Raw genomic sequence first — 23,385 nt, 5'->3', positions numbered from 1 at the left:
TGGCTTTGGAATTAGTGGAGGGACCTAAGAAACAAATCCTGTTCTTAACACAAGGGCTACATTTGCATGGCCATTGGTTTTCATAACAAAGAAGGTTTGCATTTCCACAACTTGTAAATGCTTCCAACTTCTGGCTAATTAGCTAGCAAACCAAGCTGGGCAGGAGGAGAAAACAACCACAGAAACGTTAAGCAATCAAAATAAACAAGGATTTATTTCTGACTCTATTGTTACTTTCCTATTTGAACTTGCAGGAGTGATTCCTCTTTCTAAACCTTGATTTCCCCATCTGCAGAACGAGGGCGCAAAAGGCATATTTTTGAAGGTTTAATTAAGTTCAATAAACACTCACTGAACTTCCTACTCCATACCGTGAGCTGTCTAAAAAACTAAGAAAGGGATGAACAAAACCCAGCCACTAACTTCAAAGGACTCGTGGTTTAATGGTAAAGACAAACACAAACAATTACAATTACTATGGTTCAAATGCTATGGGGTAATACACACAGGAGGCTGTGGGAATACAAAAGGAAGGGGCCCTTCCAGCTCTGAAAATTATGACACTGTCTTAGGAATCTTAAATTCTAAGTAAACACCCTAAGTAAACACACTAAGATATTTAGAAACATCTACATAGAAGTCACTAAGCCCGTGAATTAAATTCCATACTCTAAATTTCTGACGACTGCATTTTTTGCACTAAAAAATTAGTCTCACGTGCTGACACCAAGTCAGTTGTGTTTGATACTAAGATGTTTCTGGTCTGTATGACTCCAAAAAGACACTCTGAAGTCCTCAATCAAAGCCTGATGGATTTTGTCTCCACAGTACTAGTAAACTTGGTCATGTGGCTAACTAACCCGTACCAAATTAAAAGGGGAAAAGCTAACATCACAGCTTATTCCAGTCTCTCACTTAGACCCCCTCAAAAGTTCCACCACCTTCTGAAACCTTCTAAAGCCTCCACTAATTAACCTGACATTCAAAGTCCCTTGTTCTTCCGCTTGCGGCTCTTCTCCCATCCTACCCACTGCTCCCACTCTGTGACCCAGCACACCCTTCCTTCTTATGCTGGTGCACTATTTCCTACCCACAAGCCTTTTCTCATGCTGTGCCTTGGGTCTGAAATGCCCTTTCCCCACTTACTCCTCCTTGCCGAACTCCAGGAAACGTTCCCTGCCCACCGGGACCCTGCCATATCTTGAGAGATTTTGTCTCCCCCTCCTCTGTTTCATTTCTGTGCATTTCATATTTCCTTGCAATTTGCTTATTTGTGTGTTCTTCTTGCCTATCAGACTGTGAACTCCTCAAGATCATATATCTGATTCGTTTGTCTCCAGATCTAAGAAAAAGAGTGAACACATAGTAGGGTCCCAAAAATATGTTTTATATTCCATAGATATGGAACAGGATGCTCTGCCAGGGATTAAACTCGTATACTTTCTATTATTGTGCTCTTCCAGCAAAAGACACGACAGAAATGCAATTGGTTGTCAAAAATGACTAAATTACCTTGAAGCCAATGAAAGGGGTTTGGGGGTAGGCTGTGGAGGTAGAGGCCCTTTTGGAGACGATTAGCGTTACTGCTTGGAGGAGAATGGATTGATAGCATTTTTGCCCAGGAAGTGCTTGAAGGTATAAAATAAGAAGCATCTACTTGTAGCTTTCTCCTCTGGAATGTTCTTCCCTCACCTCTTTCAGAGTCTTGCTCCTTCTTGCCATTTGGGTCTCACAGTAAAGAGACTTCCTTAGCGTTCCCCGATTGCCTAAAATTCAGTGTATAAGTATTTTAACTTATTCTTCTTTTGCCTAAGACATTAATAAACATATTTAAAAAAAAAAAAAAAGAAGAAGAAGCATCTAGGACCCTCCAGAGAGATGAGAGAAAGGGACAGAGGCTGATGTCCCAGCTTTGTAGGAATACTAATTGTTGAGCCCATACTGATGATATGTTTAATTGGTTAGGAGGGAATAGGATAGAGGAACACAAGAAGGATTGAAGAGAGTATCATAGCAATATCTGCACAAAAGCAGAAATAGAGGTTTCCAGCCCAGTTTGGAACTCTGAGACAGGATCTAGCTGGGTCATCTGCCATTCAGTCATCAGCAATTCTCCTTTTAGTGGGTACAGGAGATTTCAATCACCCATTTCCCTGGTAGAGAACAAGGGCTGCAGCGCCCACATTTCGAAAATGGAATAAGACATGCCCATGTGCCCTGATAGTGAGGAGATTAATTGGTCATTCTGTCACAAATCAATGAATGTACAAATAAGCAGCATGTGTGAGAACACATTAGGGAGAAAAGTGGGTAATGTTAGTTAACTTAAGTCTTCTTATTCCCAAAGGAGGAGGGCTGGTGTGGTGAGTCATCTCAAAAATTGCTTGGAGAAGATAGCAACTAGGGAGTGGCTGAAAAAATGGAGGTAGAAACCTTAAGCTACATACATATCCCGGGAGCTAGAGGGCTCTGAAATGCATTCAAGCAGATTCACTGGCACAGATCACTGGCATTCTACATCTAGAAGGGTCTTGAGAAGTGATGCTCACCCTCACAACTTGCATAGACTAGGAGGCCCAAAGAGGAAAAACAGTCATTATGCCAGGTTGCCTACATTTGGTGCTAGGTTTAAGCCGCCAACCTTTGTCATTTTAATGGGAAACATACAACAGCATTTACTAAGAGTGTGGTAAGCACCTTAATATACAATATATCATCCAATCATGTCAATAGCCTTACGTGGTAGATTCTGCTGTCACTATCCCCATTTTACAGATGAAGAAACTGAGGTCTGTGGGGTAAAATAGTCGGTGCAGGGTCACCCAGCTAAAAAGCTATACAACCAGGACTTGAATTCGGGGCATCTGATCCCGAAGCCCATGCTCCTAGCCACTATAATCATAAGCAATGTGCTCATTGAACTAGAGGATATCAGTAAGAACACGACATTTATTGAGTGCTTACTACAAGCCAGACATTATTCTAAGTTCTTTTTATGCATTACTCCTTATAATACCCTAAGGACTTTAGATATATTAACTCATTAAATTTTCCCAACAACCTGTGAGGTAGGGACAGCTATTATGTCCAATTTACTTTTGTTTCCAAAGTCACACTGCTAGTAACTGGCAGAGCCAGGATTTGAACCCAGGAAATTTGGCTCCACTTAGGAAACCTGTGCTTTGAAATACAAAGCCTCCAAATAAACACTCTGATGGAGACAATCCATTTTGTAAAAATGCTATTTACACCCCTGATTCCACCCACCTTTAGCATAAGTGGAATTTTTTCACTGTACAGATAGGAATGGACAATGAAAATACTATACAAAATTGCCATTTTCATAAGTCAAATTTCAGCAATTTCATATGCTTCAATGTAATAGAAGCCATAAGAGTGAATAAAATCCCACAGAAAAAGAGTACAGAGCATGAACAAAGTGAAGAGCCAAAGACAAGAGAATCCCTGGGAACTCCAACATTTTCTGACTAATCTGCTGTGTGATCTCAGTAAGTCTTTTCCTCTCTCTGGGCCTAACTGTCACCTGTTAATTTCTTCAAATTGGATATTCAGATCATGGCATTGCTATTTCTGATCATTTTTTTTTATTTGGGCTCAAATCTTGCTTTTTCTCAAAGCTGGCCACAAATTTCCCATCCCCTTTAAAACTTCTCACCCTAGATCTACTGCCTAGAATTAACTGCCAGCAGGCAAAATTATCAAGACAGTAAAAGGATCAGTGGTTGCCAGGGATTAAAGGGGAAGGGAAAGATGAAGAGGTAGAGCACAGAAAATTTTTAGGGTAGTGAGAGTACTTTGCATAATACTATAATGGTGGATATATGTCATTGTTCATTTGTGAAAACCCACAGAATATACAACACCAAGAGGAACCTTAATATAAATAATGGACATGGGGTGATAATGATGTATCAATGCAGATTTATTGATTGAAACAAATGCACCACTCTGGTGGGGATGTTGACAGTCAGGGAAGCTATGTGAGTATGTGGGTAGAGGGTATATGGGTACTTTCTCTACTCTCTGCTCAATTTTGCTGGGAACCTAAAACTGCTCTAGAAACAGTCTATTTGACTTCCTGCCAGCTAACATCCTCTCTGCAGAGGAGGTCACACCGATGATAAGCATATCATTGATAGCTTTAGAGTAGGGTAAGATGAAGAGAATAGACACTTACTAAGCACCTCCTTATTCTATGCCTGGTACTAGGGCATCTGCCTGTTAGCTCTCATTATTCTCCCAACAACTTGCAGAGCACCAGCTCTTACTGTCCTCAGTAATTCTTACAGATGAGCAAGTGAAAGGTCAGAGTATATGCCTAAGGTCAGCCAGACAGACACAGTAGGGCAGAGAGTCTACTTTGGTCTCTTAACTCCAAGTGACAAGCTTTGCCCCTTGACTTCCTTCAACCTACCTCTTATTTTAAGCCTCAGACCCCCCCATACAGTGAAGAAATACCAACTGGCAAGGACCCATTTCCTACATAAGGAATTATGTAGCTCAATCTTTGGCTCTATAAATCACAGATATGACACCTAATTTCCCCTGTCAGGTTAAGCTTCACTTTTCAAGCCATTCTCCCCTGAATGATGAGAGCCAAACAGAATGGCTCCTTAATCTGGGTGACATGAAGAAGACGTTTAGAGCCCACCAAATCCCTCCTCTTGCCATGCTTACCTCTACTAATGAAAAAATATTAGAGAAATAAATATACAACCCACTGAGATGCTCCTGCATGGGCCTCTGTCAACTGTCTGTTTCCCAAGATGTACAGAGACAAGATGATAGGGTTATGTGATATTCAGGCAGGGAGCAATTTTTCTTGTCAGTTAGTCCCATGTTTCAACTTCCATCCATTTCAAGTAGAGGATGAAGTACTAGGTTTTTATGCATTAAAAATAACAGTGAGCATTTTTTGAATGGTTCTATATGCCAGACATGGTGCTTAGTGTTTGACATATAGGGAGTCATATAATTGCATAACAACACCACAAATTGGTTACTCCTATTGTTCCCATCATATAGAGGATGAGACTGAGGCCCTAGGAAGTTTCTGTTCCTTTCCTAAGTCACATAACTAGTATTTGGCAGAACACAATTCAAACCCATGTTTCTCAAATTCCTAAATGATTTCTCAAAGCCTAAATGATTAACCACTATGAGCTAATTTAAATAGCCTGTATGTTAGGTTGCATTGTCTCCACACAATTCTTGAGAAAGCTGCAATTTTAAAAAGTTCAGGAATGTACCTTCATTTTACATTGAGGGCTTTGTCTCAGTGAATTTTTTGGATAAGACACCAAAAGCACAGGCAACAAAAGCAGAAATGGACAAATGGGATTATATTAAACTAAAAATCTTTTGCACAGCAAAGGAAACAGTCAACAGTGAATGACAATCTACAGAATGGGAGAAAATATCCACAAACTATGCATCTGACAAAGGGTTAACATCCAGAATATATGAGGAACTCAAATAACTCAATAGCAAAAAAAAAAAAAAACAAATCCTCCCTAACAATCCAATTAATTAATCAGCAAAAGACCTGAATAGATATTTCTCAAAAGAAAACATAAAAATGGTCAACAGGTATATTAAAAAATGCTTAATCTCACTAATCATCAGACGAATACAAACCAAAACCACAATGAGATAGCACCTCACCCCAATTAGAATGGCTATTATCAAAAAGACAAAAAATAACAAACGTTGGCATGGATGTGCAGAAAGGGGAACTCTTACGCACTGTTGGTGGGAATGTAAATTAGTACAGCCATTATGGAAAAAGTATGGGAATTCTTCAAAAAATTAAAAATGAAATTACCTTATGATCCAACAATCTCACTACTGAGTATATATACAAAGGAAATAAAATCAGCATGTCAAAGAGATACCTGCATTCCCCTGTTTATTGGAGCACTATTCACAATAGTCAAGATATGGAATCAACTTAAGTGTCCATCAACATATAAACAGATAAAAATTAGTGGTACAGTCATGCATTCATTGCATAATGACATCTCAGTCAGTCAATGACAGAGCGCATATATGATGGTGGACCCATAAGGTTATAATACTGTATTTTTACAGCATCTTTTCTATGTTTAGATATATTTTGATATACATATACTTATCATTGTATTCAGTTGCCTACAGTATTCAGTATAGTAACATGCTGTACAGATTTGTAGCCTAGGAGCAATAGGCTAAAACATATAGCCTAAGCATGTAGTAGGCTATAACACCTAGGTTTATGTAAGTATACTTTATGATGTTTGCACAGTAACAAAATCGCCTAACAACACATTTCTCAGAATGTATCCCCACCATTAAGTAACTCATGACTTATATATACACAATGGAATACTATTCAGCCATAAAAAGAATGAAATCCTATCATCTGCAGCAACATGGATGGATATGGAGGGCATAATATTAACTGAAATAAGCCAGACACAGACAGATAAATACCACATGATGTCACTCATATGTGGAATCTAAAGAAGTTGATGTGCGTTTACCAGAGACTGGGGAAGGGAGGAGGGAGGAGGGAGAAGGGATAAGGAGAGATTGGTCAATGGGTATAAAGTTACAGTTAGATATTGTAGAAGAAATAAATTCTGGTGTTCTTCACAGTAGAGTGATTATTGTTAACAATATTTTATTGTATATTTCAAAATAGCTAGAAGAGAGGAATTTGAATGTTCTCATCACAAAGAAATGATAAATGTGTGAGATAATATATATGTTAGATATCTTGATTTGATTTTTACATAATGTAAACATGTATTGAAATACCATATCATGTATAATTATTATGTGTCAATTAAAAACAAAATTTCAGAAAAAGGGAAAAACTAAATTGCTCTACACAGGACTTTTACAGCCATTAATATGATAATTGTCACTGCGAAGTTCTGAGAAGGTAATGCATAAAATGCAGCATTTCTCATACACATGTGTATATGGAACTCTCTTTTTTTCCCCCACATTCCCTATTGTAAAAACAAAACAAACAAAACAAAACAAAAAAAGCACAAAGTACTCCATAAATGTTTGTTGCATGAACAAGTATTGCATGATCAATGGTAAAGTCTGAGGAAGAAGACTGGGAGCTGTTTGGATGTCTAATCTATGTGATCCTAGCAGACCTGCTCAGTCAACAGGGCAATAGATTGTGCTTGTGTTGTTCTAAACTACCTCCAAACTATTTGCCCTGTCACTGAGCTGATAGCAATTGTGAAAGTGATGAACAGCAGACCAATTATGAGCAACAGGAAACATCGGTTATAACTCCAGGGAGAAGACATAGCCATATCAGTAGCCTCATCCATCTACTCATGAGTCATCTTTCTGAGGCATCTTGCCCTGTGACCTTAAACTGCCAAGGGCTTCTCAGTCTTATATAAATCCAAGTTCTTCAGAGGACGGCTCCTCCTCTCAGTCTGCCTCCTACAAGGCGTTGCTGCTGGCCTGCTCAGTCTTGGAAGGGGAAACCTGGATGGAACCCATACACTTGTCCTAAGGGAAGCCTTTAGCCAAGGATCCCAGCCCCACCTAACAGACAAGACCTGTCTTCTAAGCCTGCCGTCTTTTGATAGATAGTAACTCCTCCCCTGCGGTGAGAACATCTGGAAATGAGAGGCGAGTGGGAAGGTTTCAAGTGAAGGATTTGTCCAAGATTGTAGAGCTTACATCCCTAAATGCTAGCTTAAGTTAATGGCAAGTTCCTGAGTAAAAGAACTACACAATTTCCCTTTGGTGGCCACTGGTGATTTCATTTTTCCAGTACGCCCATTTTCCCTTAGGAGGCATCTGAGGGAGGAAGCCTCTCCTGCTGGTGGGGCTTCCATGGGACTATGAGTGGGGGCAGGAAAAGAAAGGTCAGCGGACAGGAGGCAACATGCTTAGTCTAGCTAGACCCATACTGAGTCTTTGAAAGGGAAGCTTGGAAATTTGGCTGAGTAAGTTGTGAAAGGGTAGATTCTTATCAGGTTCATTGTAGCCTGGCTATTGCTATCATGGCAAATGGGATTCTGAGAAGTCAAGATCACTTAACATGTTATGCATGCTAGAGGGATAGCAGAACATAGCGGTTTAAAATATGGTCACTGAAACCAGACTCCTGGGTTCAAATCCAGTGCTATCACTAAGCAAGATGATAGAAGTGCTTTCAACTCGCCATGCTTCACTTTCTGTACATGTATTATAAAATGGGGATACATTATTAATATCTACCTCAATAAGGAATGTTGTAAGGATCTTTTATAAAGCCACATTTATATAATTATGTTCAATAACGAAGTCGTTAGACATGCTTATTTACAGACAAAAGAGATTCTAGGCACATCTACACTCAGAATTATTTTTATTCTTTCAAATATTATCTATTGGAAAAATAATATGTCACTAGAACCAACTATCAGAGATATTATCTTTACCTTTGGGGAATTACGAATTTTCTTATCTCTGTGAACTGATTGCCCTTTTGATTTTCAAATCAGTGGATCTCTGAGGGTAAGGCAATTACTATGTATTATATACCTACTGTATACTGCATGCTTTAGTCAGAAGCAAGAGCAGAAGACAGGAGGAGGAAAAGAAAGAAAAGGATGGAGAAGATGAAGAAGAAAAAGGAAGAGGAAAGAAGCAACAATATTGATCAGGTATTTAATCATGTTAGGCATTGCTAAGTGCTTTACATGCATAATCTTATTTAATCTAACAATAACTCTATGAGTTAAATACTATTATCATGCCCACTGAGATCATGAGTAATTAAATTATATCTCCAAAGTATGCGGCAAAATGAGAACTTAAACTCAGGCCTGATTTGTGTACCGCCTTTTCTTCACATCTGTCATCTTATATAATATCCAGAACCACCCTGTAAAGAAGGTAATATTATTATTCTCAGTCAGGAAAATGGAGCTCAAGTAGGCTAAGTCACACATACAATAACATCCAACAGGTAAGCACAAAATCCGGAATTCAAACCTAGATCTGGTTGCCTCTAAAACCTAAGTCCTCTCTATGATAATTCACTAGAACCCCTAAAACTTCAAAATCTCACTCATAATTCTGTTTACCTTCAAGGTAATTAATACCCTCCTGAGTATATAAAAATAAGTAAACAAACTTATCTATATTTATATTTATATACCTATATACAGGTGAATAGGAGACCAATTACGAACAATATATAGGAAATATCTACACCTATCTTTTGTCCATCTCCATTCAAAATGGGTATCTGAACATCTGAGAAACAACAACCAGGGAGGCACTTTAGAGAGATGGAAAAAGCCTCACCAACATGTACTACCCCACCCCCAAGCAGCCCACCACGCATCTACTTCCTCATGTTCCCTGTGACTTTTTGAAGGGAAGCAATAATTTCTGAAAAAGATTCAGGTTGGAGCAAGCTAAAGTTTAAGGAGCCAAGCCCAATCTCTTGTAATAGTGGCTGTATGCTCTCTAAAGAGTGGGTTAAGTAGAGGGTTTTGGATTGAGCCCATGGATGGACTTTGTTGAGTTTTGAGACAAGAACTTTGATCAGTTGGTAGAGCAGAACCCAGCTTCTACAGGGCTGAGAAGTGACTAAGAGGTGAGTATCTGTCAAAGAAAGATAAAGAAGGGGGCAGTGACAGGAGGGACTCTGGAATCCAAGAAGGGCTATTTCATGATAGAATAGGCTTGGCCAGGCCAACGTGTAGTGGAAGGAACCAGTGATGATGGAGCCTCTGTACTTCCCATGCTGAGACCACAGGCTGCGGAACCAGAGAAGCACAGCTCTAAATGTTAGCTCCATAACCTACTGGCTGTGTGATACTGCTAGGAGATTTCTCCTTCTGAGCTGCAGTCTTCTTTAGCCACTCCAAAGCTATGTTTTGAATACCTACTATGTGCGTGACACTAAAGATAGAAGCTACTGTGACCTGGGACCAATCTAAAAGTATGGAAGCAAGAGACTTGGTTTTTATCCTTAACTCTGAGGCAACTAAAACAATCTCTGTGTTTTCTGACTTCCTCCTTTATAAATTGTATGTCATACATTTAGACGTTCTTAGATAAGCCGGAGTTCTTTCAGAGACTAATAATCATAATATGAATTTATGGCCTAGAACCTTCTGCTCAGAGAGGTGAGGCAGGATGTGACTTGCACAGCACAGAGAAGGCCCTGCACAAACTGACCATCTGTTGAATGGCACAAACTCATGCTGCTTTCAACTACATATGCCCGGTGAAATGCGAGGCACATCTGGAATGACTATTTTTCTTCTGAGATAAGAGAGAAATAGAAAGAGAGAGAGAGAGTTGGATTGTTTGTGAATTCTCTCTGGGCACTTAGCATCACTGCTGACTGAAGCTGCCTAATGACCCAAGAAGAGCCCCCTGCGAAGAGGGGTAAGCCCCAACAGCGATGGGGCCTGCAGCTCGCTCTGTTCCTGGAAGCCCAGCACTGCCCTGGCTGGGGCAGTCTTTGATGACACCCTCAGATAAATGACGATGGTATGATGAATGAGTAGACGTGGGACAGCTGGAAAAGGGATTCTAGCCTTGGTTCTGACATTTGCTAGCCCTGTGGGGCTCCAGGTGATGGTTGCCTTCCACTCTCTGAGCTTCAGTTTCCTTATCTGTAAAATGAAGATAAACAGTACTACCTTCACAGCCCTTTTGAGGGGATTATATAGGAGCCTATAGGAGCCTGTGTTTGTGAAAGCACCACGTAAACATAACAATGCAAGTTGACCTTTTTCATTCACTCATTCATTCATTCATTCTCATTTAAACGTATTTATTGAATTTCTACTATGCATCAGGCACTGTACTAGCAGCTGTTGGTGTAACAGCAACTAAAAGTTGGTCTAGTTCCTAGTTTAATGATGTTTACCCCATATTGTATAGGAAAATATTTTGAGTCAATATATCCTCACTGGATGTTCTCTCAGGGAGGGAAATCTGGTACTTAGGGGGTCACTGAGTTAGCTGTTTGAAAACTGGAAATGTTCAAATGTAGGCTCCGCAACCTCTTGCAAGATGTTGTAAAAAGGACTCAGGAACAGACTACAGTTTGTCTAGATGCCTATATAATCCCTTCCAATCCTGAGTTAGCTGCTCTTTCTTTCTCATAAGCACTGTTGTGATCATAAAATAAAATAATGAAATGTAGAGGAGGAAGAGAAACAGATATTAATCAAATAATTTCAAAAAATACAATTAGGAACTATGATAACTGCTATGGAAGAAAGAGGAAGAGGCCCAAGAAAATAAGTTGAACAAATAAACAAACAAGAGGATCTTATCGAACCTAGAATCTTAGCAGTCTGATGAGTAACAGTTCACTCAGTGGAAAGAAGGAAGGAAAGGGGTGAAATATCTTCCAAGTACATGGAACAGCATGCACAAAGTCTCTGACGGGACTAAGCATAGTGTCTGCAAAAGCTAGAAGAACATCACTGTGGCTGGAGCACAGAAAACAAGGGAAGTAGAAGTACAAGATGAGTTTTAAGAAATTGGAAAGACCCAGCCCCTTGCCAAGCAGCCCCTTGCAGGCCATGGTAAGGACCTTAGTCTTTATCCTAAGAGCAACTGGAAGCCAGTAAATGGTTTTAATCAGGAAAGTGATGTGAGCAAGTTTTAGTTTTGAAAATATCACTCTGGCTGCAAAGAGAGTGGATTAAAAGGGGCAAGGTTGTTACTAGCCAATTAGGAGGCTACTCCAGTAGCATAGGCAAGTCTTGGATCAGGCTGGGTAGGAGTGAATATATTTGAGAAATTCTTAAGAGGACGAATCTACAGGATTTGTTAATGGGTTGTATTTTGGGAGGAATGGTACAGGTAGAAAGGAAAGAGAGGTATTAAGGATGTCTCCTTGGTTTCAAGATTTCAAGAACTGAGATAGAAAACACTGTCAGAAGGAAGGCAAAACCATTTGTAACAAATGTAGTAGAGTGGTCTGTCGGGGTTACAAATGAGAAGCTACCATATTTCCATTGGATGGTGGGCGCCAACCCTAGAATGAATGGGGGTGAATCAGATGTAGTCTACTTTTTTAAGAATTCTGGCCATTAAGAAATGAAGAGACAATAGCTGGAAAAGGTAATTGAATGCAGTGATAGTGTCTTTAGTACACATTAGACTTCTGTTTATTATCCTTTATTTAAAAAGTTGAAGGGGAGTAGCTAGCAGAGAGTACAGCAAAGTGAGAAAAAGCTCAGGTACTCAGGTCAACCCTGGCTCTACCAGTTCCTATTTGTTGGACCTTGGGAAAAGTGATTTAACTTCTTCATGCCTCAGTATTCACACTGGGGAAAAACATAATAACAGTACCCACCATGTGGAGTTGATGAGAGGGTTCAGTGTGCCAAGTACCTAAAGTGCTTTAGCTAAGCTCCTGGCACCAGAGAAGTGCTCAGTAAATGCTTGTTATTATTAAAAGTACAAGGGAAAGCCTTTCTGCCATTCTATTTTTTATTATATTTAATAAGTGAATTCAATGTCCCATGGGAAATAAAAAAACACTCTACTCTCTGACATGCAAAAATGTTTGCATTTGCTAAGACTGTATGTATGACTTGTATATCTTATTGAATCTGTTCATCTTCTGGTCCCATGAAAGAGCTATGTTTTCCAGTTTTGCAAGTTGGCAAGCCAAGTATTAAGTTCCTCTTTTGTAATTGACCATGAGTGTGTTGAGTAATATGCGGATTATTTCCCTCTCTTCTCTTTGATCTTCCCTGTTGCCAAGGATTGCCTGACAAGTCTGATTGCTGGCCAGTTTACCTCCTTCTCAGAATGCACTGAGATGGAGAGGAAGTGGCCCACAATAGCAGAGAAGATTTAAGCTAGGTTATAAGAAGTACTTGACTTTCTTAATCCCTGAACAAGGAATTCCCTGAAGGAATTTCAAAACGAGAAAGACGCATGAACCAGGGTTTTGGGTAGTGGTTCTCAAGCTCAGCGTGCATCAGAATGACCTGGGGAGGCTGGGAGAACAAAGACTCTCAGCTCCACTCCCCACAGAATCAGAATCAGAAGGGGGAGGCCAGAAAGCTGCATTTTAAGCAAACACTTCCCCCATCCTCACCCTAAGTGATTCTGATCCACTTTGAGATACTCTGAGATCCAGATCACCACACTCACTAGGTACTCTTGATATATGTCTGCTTTGCCCCTTCTTCATGTATTCCAAATGCCTGGAACAGTGCCTGACCCATAGGAAGCCCTCAGTTTACACTTGTTAAATTATTTGAATAGAATTCCCACTCTCTTCAGCCATCTCATACATGGACTTCTGTAATAGACCTTCCAGCTAAATAGTCTTCTTATTTTAGTGTTCTACAACATTTGGGTCAAGAACATTTAGAAAATTTGTGGATGCCATGGATCTATTGTTTTCCAAGGGGAAAAAATACAAACAATGTATAATTCTGCATAATCTTTTTGGGGATGGGGATTCAAAGATCTTTTAAAGTCAAGGATCTGCGAACCCCAAACCTTTGCCATAAAATCAACCCTGATCCCTGCAATTCACCTTCCACTCTTACTGTAGTTGCTACCCTAAACTCACATCTAGTTATATCTCTCCCTTGACCCAAAATCTTGAAGGGCTTCCTGTGATTTACACAGTACCTGCACCAAACAACATGGCATTCAGAGTTGCCCACAAATCAGCCTTCTGCATATCACTTTTCCAGTTTTATCTCTACCAAATCTTTCAGACCTGTTGCAAGGGTGTGATTAAACATAAAAACTTTGGACTCAGACACCCTGGGTTTGAATTCTTACCCCACAGCCCACTAGCCGTGTGATATTAGATAAATTATTTACCTTTCTAAAGCCTCAGGTTTTGGTATTTGGTTTTTAAATTTGTGAAATGAGCATAATAGTACATACTTCAATGTGTTGTAGGGGCACAGCATAAGGGACCATATGCTAATACACACAAAGCATTTTTTTGAAAGGCCAGGCACATGGTTGGCACTCAATAATTGTTAGATTTTAGTCTTCTATTCAATATGCTTGGTACATAGGATTTGACAGACCTTCTTTTCCTCTTCTTTTCCAATATCCCTTAGTCTAGACCAGGGTTTGGCAAACTTTGTCTATAAAGGACTAGAGAGTAAATATTTTGGCCTTTGTTGCACCATACTGTTTTCTGTGGCTATTACAAAACTCTGCATGGTAGCAGGAAAGCAGCCATAGATGATACGTAACTAAATGGGTGGGCTGTGTTTCACAGACTTTATTTATAAAAACAGGCAGCAGGCTGGATGTGTCCCATAGGCCATAGTTGTCCAACTGTGGTCTAAACTAGCTTTGAAATCTTACAGACCTGGGTTCAAGCTTCTCCTCATCTGTTAAATAGGGATAATAGCAGCACTTCCCTCCTAAGTTGTTGGATGATTCAATGTGATAAAGCATGTAAAGCCCTTAGCACAGTGTTTGGTACACAGTTACACATCTGGTAGATATTATTATCTTCGTCAACAATAAACTTGCTTCAAGCAGTTCCACTACCTGCCTGTATCTACCTTCCCTTCCCCAGGAATGTTTTCCAGATTCTCCCTCTGTTTTTTTTTTTCCCCCTCTCTTTCTCTCTCTTCTAACATTGTTGTCGTATCTATTGTAGTATCTGAAAATAAATCATGCATTAATGTAGCGTGTGTAAGTAATTATGGTTGCCTATATGTCCCCGTATACTAGATTGTGAGCTCCTAGAAGGGACAGTCTCTGTCTTACACCCATCTACTCCACATGTCCTAACACAGTATCTGGCAGACACTAAGCAACCAATGTAAGTGGTGACAGTGACAGAGCACAGTGACGCTGATGCTGGTAGTCACAGTGGTGGTGTCAGTACAGTCATGGTGGTGGTGGTGATGGTGGTGGTGGTAATAACTGGGGAGAGGGGAGAGACTTGGCTGTTAATTTCTTTTCAAAACGTAGTCATTTGGAATTCGCTTCTCAGTTTGAGCCAAAAAGTAGAAATGAGGCAAATAAGCCTTTCTGGCAGAGAGAAAGGATCTGCTGGAAGGTCAGACAACCACAACAAGACCAAAATTACACATGACTCTTCCTAGGGCAGCATGAGACGAAAATGCTCACAGGGTTGGAAGTCTGGAAATCTGAGGCCTGTAAAGAACCATCCAGATCTATAGAGTATTTTACAGCCTTCAAAATACTAACAAACAGTCTCAATTTTTCCACATGAGACCTCCATGGGGAAACTTACCACCATCCATTTCAGAGATGAGGAAACTGAGTCTCAGAGAAGTAAAAGATATTTTTGAGGGTAAAAGTCATTCCTACTTCAAACCTAGCCCTGGCTGTGTGACCTGGAGAAAGTCACTGCTCACCTATAAGCCTCAGTTTTACAATTTTTAAAATAAGCAGGATATGATTTTAATATCCTCTGCTCATGAACACTGTGCCATTTGGATGGGAGTACAAGACATGTCTATCTTTCTCCTCTCAATGCTAAATTTAAGGAGTGAAACTGAAATTGTCTCTGGACGGGAAATAAATTGCAGGTCATAGGATACCTCTTCCAATCTCAAAATGTTTGCTTTATATTCTGGGTAGAAGTTATATCTGACCCTATTACAGCACCAAAGGAGACCTTGGATGAAGTTGGTCTATAATTCTCATCATACAGATAAAGAAACAGAGACCTAGACAGTAGAAGCATGTCCAATGCCACATAATAAAGGACAGAGCCTAGTTCAGATTCCTGGTGTCCCAATTCTCTAGTTCTCCCAAAGAAAACCCCCAGCCCCTGAAATGAATAGGGACAGACACTGGACTGCCTGCTTTACAACTGAGCAAAAGTGAGGTCACACAGACAGCACATGGCAGAGATGGGACTCACATCCAGCTCTGTCTGGCTCTTCACCGTGACACTCCTCTGTCTCCCCAACTTGGAGACTCTTCTTCACCCACAGGCTAAATTACTATAACAACCACAGAAAATCTGGTACATTTAAGCACCAGTTGTGCTGAGCCAAGCTCTGTGGCTTTGGGCTGTGTTAGGGCCATTTAACAGGTGGAGGGAGGAGATTTATGCATTAATCAAATTCTCCATCATAAAGACTTTTTTCCTGCTTCGCTTGTTCAAAACCACAGCACAAAGTATAATTAAGGGCTGCTTCCCTGCTGAGGTAGAAGCATCATGTTTTCCCATGCATTCACTGGAATGGACCCAAGGGGACCCCAACCACCCAAGGAGCTAGTGTCCTATGGTCCCCAAAGCCATCCAGAGTATACCTTGGCTCTGGTCTAGAATGAGAGGCCATGACTACCCCACAAACCTCTGGCAAGTCATACTCCCTCTCTGTTACTCCCTGAATGTGCCAGAAAATGGGGCTCAGGAGTTCACTCAGTACCTCCAAGAACTCAAGAAGTCAGTGGTTCCCACACAGAAGAGCTTCTATTCCACATTAGAGGGTCTACAGGAGAAGGAAATCCTTTTACTCATGTTTAACTCCAGTTATGTTATGCATCCCTTATCCACAGGGTGTGAGTTCCAGCAATGTTTATCAAGTGAGGAAATGCCCCTAAGATTCCTCCACTTGTTATCTGCCCTTTTGGGTTGGCCTCTCCCATGCAAAATAGGAGTCCTACTCCAAAATGTCATGTCTTAGCACTTTGGGCATCAGCAATGTTATGAAGTACTACTTAGAAGAAGAGGTAACAAAGGAAGCATGGAAAAAAAGAAAGGAAATTTTTAAATAAACAATATTTTTATTACTATCATAGCTAACATTTGTCCATTACATGCTTTGTGCCGGGGGCTATGCATGCATTATCTCATTTGATTCCCATGAAGTAGGGATCATGAGACCACATTTCACAGAGGTGGAAACTGAGGTTTGGAGACACCATTCAGCATGACATGGTGAATAGGGGATTGAAGCAAGACCCCAACCCAAGCCGAGGGGAGCACAGAGCCTGTGCTATCTGCTTCCACGTAGACCAAGTTTCCTGTAGGAAACTCAGACAGAACCTTGCTCAACTAATCTGGCTTTTTAGGCAGGAAAAGAAAGCCCCAGAAAGGGAAAAAGACTTTCCCAAGGCCTTGCTATGACTCAGTGTCACAGCCCAGGGCCCTCAACTACAGGTCAAGGCATCTTTTTTGTTTGTTTTATCCACGTGGCCTCAGCCTGCAGAGATGGCAGAGAGATGGAAAAGTCGTAAGAGAAGGAGTGAAGGGGATTTGAGGCAGAGGTAGAAAAATAAACGATGGACAAAACGTTTCTCGTACCAGCTCCGTGTGGTGGCCCTATTCCCCTCCTCTGGGGTCATTTCCAGACCTGCAGTGGGCCTGTCCCACCCCTTCCTCCTGCAACCTGGCTCCCTTGGAAATGTGTAATGCACTCCAGACCCTAGGCTGCCATGAAACTTTACACAGGCCTGTCATTTGGGTTTAGGAAGAGGGAGAAGAAACTGGAGACTTGGAGGAAGCCACCTCTAGCCAGCTCGAACATTTCTTTGCAGGGATCACTAGGAGAGGAGAGTGGAACTGAGAACACAGCGCCCATGCCCGTCTGTCTGTCCTAACCTCCCCAAGGTTCCCCATTGCTCTGGGGCAAACTCTGCACCACAGCTTCCAGAGCACTGCCTGACCCCCCACGGCATTGTCCGTGGAGCTCTCCCTCAGCATTGGCCCAGCCACACCGATTCTCATTCAGTTCCTCAAATGGGTCACATTCGCTCATTCCTCCAGTCTGTGCAGAAGCTGGGCCTTCTACCCGGAATGCTTTCCTTCTCCTCCTCCTTTCCCAAACCCAGCCCCCCACATTCACATCATGCGCCCGGCCCCCAAGGACTCAGTTTAAATGTCACTTCCTCAGGGAAACCTTCCCTGACCCCATAGTCCCCCTTGCTACACACTTTCAACCCATTAGCCTGGACTTGTCCTTGGGACTTTGCAGTCTACTTGTTTGTGTGATTGTTTCATGAATATCTGTTTTCTCCACAAGTGTATAGACTCCATAAAGACAAAGACCCTGTCCATTTGTCACACTGTTTCCTCCTCGGGGCGTAACACAGTATTTGGCATAGAGTGGGGACTCAAAATAATGAATGAATGAATAAATGAATGACTAGTGCTCCGGGTTTCCAGGTCTCCTGTAAGGAGAACAGTGACATCTAGTGACCACTTTCACACTCTTGGGATTTTCTGATCACCTACCGCTCACTGGCCTCATAAGACCTCACTGGATTTCCAATAAATTGAATATTTTGATTGTGCTGAGGGAAGCTGGCAAAGATCCAGACATAGGGAAATCTGGCCCCTGAGCAAAGAGGAAGGGGACCACCACCCTATCTATCACCACACACGTGCCAAGAACATGTTGCAAAAGTCCTGTGGCTTGGCTTGTAGTGCATGTGCCATATTGCAGATGAGGACAGTGTGACCCAGAAAGGGAGCCACGGGGGCAAATTCACACAGCAGTAAATGGGGGTATTCACAGCCTCATTTACTAAGTCCTGGAAAGCCAGCCACACACAGCTACATCCTCACTGATACAGCTCTAGCCAGAACACTCTTGTTATTCATTGGAAGCTGCAACAGCCTCCTCACAGATCTCCCTGATCCTACTTCCACATTCCCACAACCTTTTCTGACCTTGCAGTCAGAGGGCTGGGGACACACGTATATGCATTTCCTTGTTAGTTACCTTGGGGCGCTCTGATGCACAGAATTAGATTGCTTACAGTGCTTGGTTTAAGATGAAGATCATTGTTGAGCCACGCATGGCTAGGCTTTATTTATTCATTTATTCAGTTAGTTAGTTTTAACACTTTAATAAACTCCCACAAATCTCCCACCAAAACACTAGTTAGGAACTTTACTACCTCCATGTAATATATGTTCCCTCATGCCATTACGCTGCCTCCCTTGACTCAAGATGACCATCTTCCTGAATCCTGAAATGTTCATCATTTCCTTGCTTCCCTTTTTAAAAAGTTTTATTGGATCTGTATTTATTCCTAAAAGGTAGCATGTTTGAGGGGGATGTGTGTATGTGTGTGTGTCTGTATGTGTGCATGTTTTAACTTAAAAGTGGGGAAAGGGTATCGTGCTATATAAAATCTATCTTTGGGACTTATCTTCTTCATTTACTATTATGTTCATTCACTTCATATTCATAGGTGTGAATGAGTCCATTCACTTTGGCTGCTGTAGTGTATTCTATCCTATGCATGTCCTCCACCTTACTTAACTGCTTTCCCATTGCTGGTCACTTGGGTTGTTTAGAGAGGCCTCCTTCTACCACACAAATCTAATGCCAACAGACTCCTGCTAATCATGTATCTTTATCATCTCAGTGCCCTCAGGATAGGGTCCAAAGCCCATGACCTGGCTTATCATTTAGGTATCCTAAATGATCAGGCCCCTTCCAATCCCTCTGGCATCACCCAGCTCTCCTTACACCTCTTGGTCTTAGTCACGGAGAAATACTTTTGGTATTTGTTCAGATGGTATTCTCTTCTTCCTTTGGTCATCTACCTGACTCTCTCCACACCCTTACTCCCTTCTCTTCTCTATCCTCTGTGCAGCCCAAGTGACCACTCAACACCCTCCAACACTTAGCCCAGGAGGATGCTATGGGAAGAGCACATAATCCATAGAGTTCTAGTGGACTCTGTCAGTGGTCTACCAAATTGTCTCCTTTGGAGGCCCAGTGCTGTCTGGGAGCTTTTGCAGACGAAAGAGCGGGAACGAAATAGGAGATGCTTTATCTACCCTCCTCTTCCTCACTGAATAAGTAGTAGCATCAGTATTCCTGATTTTATGGATTGAAGTTCCTGAATGACTGCATTTGGAAAAAGTGCTCCATGAAGATAAGTTTGTACACCAGTGAATCAAATAATTCACATGATCCTCTCAAGCCCTAAAATTCTGTAATTCAGAGTGATATACACCCAAGAGAAAAAGAGGAAATAAAATTTCATGGTTAAGCATGTTAAGCCCTAGAACCAACCAACTTTGAGCAAATCACTTAATATCGTTGAGGTTTTCTCAGTTGTAAAGCAGGCATGATATTAGGATAAACCATATGGAATAAAACGGCCACATTTCAGCAATTTCATATGCATCAAACCAATATTTATAAGTAAATCACAGGTCTGGAATGGCAGATTAAACAAGATAATCTAAGCATAGTACTGAGGCAGACACTGCTGGGTTTTCACCAAATCCATGCCTTCTTCTCCTGGGCACACAGCTAGAACACGTTTCCCTGTCTTCACTGCAGACAGTGTGGATAAAGGCTGAGTTCTAATCACTGGAATGGGAGCTGAATTGACATTGGCCGCTTTCAGGCTTAGCCTTCTGAACCTTTCCTGTCCAACCCTCCCCGTTCTTTCTCCTTCCACAGCAACCGTGGAAGCATCAGGTCGATGCAGCGCAGGATGGAACAGGCTGAGTCTCTGAACCACTTTTCAGAGTAAAGCCACTCATCAATCAAAAACATCTATTTGGGACTCTGCACAAACACAAAATAACCTTTACCGTATTTATCCACCGAGATTTGAGCATTTATTGGTTATAGCAGCTAGTGTTACCAAGCTTTGTAAGGAATCAATAAATGCTAGTATTCACCATGACATTGCTGGGACTGCTGACAATCCCCATGGACAAAGGGTCCATGAGGGCAGGAGGTGGAGCGTTGGTCAAGTTTGACTTAGCAGCTGGGCCAGGGGAGCTCACCTCCTTCGTGCCATTGTCTTGGATGAGGGTATAAAGTGGCACCACACGGTTGATTTCCAGCAGCACTGGTGTGGGGCTCAGCTGCTCCTTGCCTGGCCGGCGGCACAGGTGGCAGGTGGACGGACAGCGGCCCTTCTCCTCACAGCGGATCTCCACACCTGAGATGAGCTGGTCATCTGACAGCATCTGGGCTGTCAGCAGACCTGAGAGGTAGGTGATGAAGGGCATGGACTTGAGCTCCTTCTTGCTGCCCAGCTCTGTGGTCTCTGGAGAGGCATCAAACAGAAAGAGGGAAAGGTAAATTCAGTATTGCTCAAAAGGTCGGACTCTTAAACTCACAAAGAGCATATGCTGAGGAGCTGGTATCCACTGGAAAGGAAAAAAGATGATAAAGTGATTTACTCATAATGCCTTGGAAAGACCACTGGCTTGAGGGTTCAAGGACCAGAATGGTGTCTTGTTCTATCACTTGCATTATATATTCTCTTGTTTTCTCTGGACTTCACTTTTTCCATGTTTAAAGTTGTTAGGTTGGGCTAGATGATTCTATAAGACTCTTATAAGATGTAAATACTCAAAGATACATTTCTCTTAACCAAAAATTCCTTTCTGTCTACTGTCAACCTATACAAATTATACCTGTATTTCCCATGAAGCTCAATATAATGAGAGAAACACAAACTTCGGATCAAGCCAACTTCATTTTAAATCTCAGTCGTGCTTGATGATACCTCTGCAACCTTGGGAAAGTCTCTCAATATCCAGGAGACTCTAGTGATTAATTCTGAGAAATGGGGTTAATAATACCAATGGAATCAGTTATGAGTACTAAATGAGATAGAAGGAGTGAAATTGTCTGGAAAAGACATTATTTCCCCTTTCTTTCTGTGCTCACCTGTTCCCTTGTTCAAACTCCTTTTCGTGCCTTTTTCTTCATGAGCACAGTGAGATAGGATTCATGCCTGCTCCATTCTGTGCCATCTCTCTTGACCTATGCAACTAGCATTTCCACCCCTGTGCCTTTATCCACCCTGTCCTGTTTGTTCCCTCTGCCTCTCCACATCTTTTCTATCTGTCAATGCTCCATTCCAATGTTGCCCTCTTCAGGAAGTCATTTTCCATTGCCCCAGACCCTCTTCTCTGTATCAGTATTTCTACTTATGAGTTCTTGAGTTCATTTTCCTTTCCCACATTTTGCTGACCTCTCTAACAATATTATCAACTCTAGGAGACTAGGGGCCATGTCTCCCATTCCCACCCATCTTCAGTGCCTAACGTGGCGCTAGGGATGTACTTGAGACTCAAAGAGGGAGATTATAGAACTCTGAATGGCTAGAACAATATTCGTGACCTAGTCAAGAAACTGCAACATTCTTACGAAGAATTCCAGGGACCATAAGAAGTACTTCAACAACCAATTTCATAGGGAAAGAGGAAAACTGAGCAGACAGGGCTCTAAACCCTCATCTCAGCTTCAAATAGAGCAATTCCACTTATATTTCTCTTACAGATTAGCCTTCTGTATAAGATTTCGTTTTAAAAAAAGATTTTATGTCTATATCAAAAAGCTTGAAGAAGCAAAGCAATTCGCCCAACCCAGAGGGTTCCATTTACATCATAGACTATGTTAATGGACTGACAGGCGTGCAGTGCACAATCTGAGTGGCAAAATAGGGTGATCCTGTTCTAAAAGACAGAGCTTGATCCAGGATGCAGCATCTACCAAGCCTGGTGAAGTCAAGGCAAGCTTCTGCCTCAGTGGAAACAGAGGCCCTGGGCTCTGAGATCTGAGAGAAAAGGGAGAGTTTTCTCCTGCTCTTGCTCTCAGCTTGCAGTGACATGCAGCTGATCTGGAAATGGACTTGCCAATTAGAAACACAAATAAACGCAGCCTTCATTCATTACTCTCCGGGCCCTTGGGCCTGGGATCTGGGCTCCACCTTTTCTGTCTGGCTGTCAGCAAATGCTTATGAGCATCAGATCAAAGGCTCTGGAGGAGGAAGACAAGGCGAATTCCAACTAACCTATCCTTCAGAGGGATTAAAGAAGGGTAGTTACTAAGACAAACAAAACAAGACTGTGAAGACAGCATCCCAGCAGCTGGAGAGATGGACACAGTCTTATATACAGACACGTCAAAAGAAGATGATGACGACTTTTGGAACTGCAGGCCAGAGGGAGAGTTTTGGAGAAAGGTGACTTCAAACTTGGAAGAGAATAACCATTTTGGGAGAATATCAGGAGGGACTCAGAGCTGTAAAGACATTAGGGATTAGTTCGCCCACACTCTGGCCTAGGTCAACAAACTATGGCCCATTGGCCAAATCCAGTCCCCTTCCTGCTTTTAAATAAAGTTTTATTGGAACACAGTCATCTCCATTCATTGCTGTATTGCGTATGGCTACAAAGACAGAATTAAGTAGTTACAACAAAGACTTTATGATCACAAAGGCTAAAATAGGTACTATCTTTACAGAAAAATTTGGCAACCCTTGCTAAATCCCTAGTTTATCAATGGGGGAACTGAGTTTCAGAGAAAGGACCCACATATAGTCACATAGAAGCATGGCAGTATTATAGGTTAGTTAAGGTAAAAACTGCAACTAATCAAAGAGACCATCAGTGTACTTGCATTGTGAATG

At 41.5% G+C, this 23,385-nt stretch overlaps 1 protein-coding gene across 1 annotated transcript in view; it reads right to left on the bottom strand.

Moving 5' to 3' along the window:
• ASTN2 (astrotactin 2) overlaps positions 1–23,385 on the bottom strand; it is an 808,895-nt gene that overhangs the window by 140,595 nt on the left and 644,915 nt on the right. Inside the window, exon 17 of the mRNA XM_045563087.1 lies at positions 20,744–21,009. Within this exon, the coding sequence (XP_045419043.1) occupies positions 20,744–21,009 (266 nt within the window). The remainder of the gene's footprint in view (positions 1–20,743; positions 21,010–23,385) is intronic.

Source organism: Lemur catta, chromosome 10 (assembly GCF_020740605.2).
Source record: "Lemur catta isolate mLemCat1 chromosome 10, mLemCat1.pri, whole genome shotgun sequence".
Lineage (NCBI taxonomy): Eukaryota > Metazoa > Chordata > Mammalia > Primates > Lemuridae > Lemur > Lemur catta.
The sequence above is the reverse complement of the archived record's forward strand: the minus strand, read 5'-3'. Positions and strand labels throughout refer to the sequence as shown.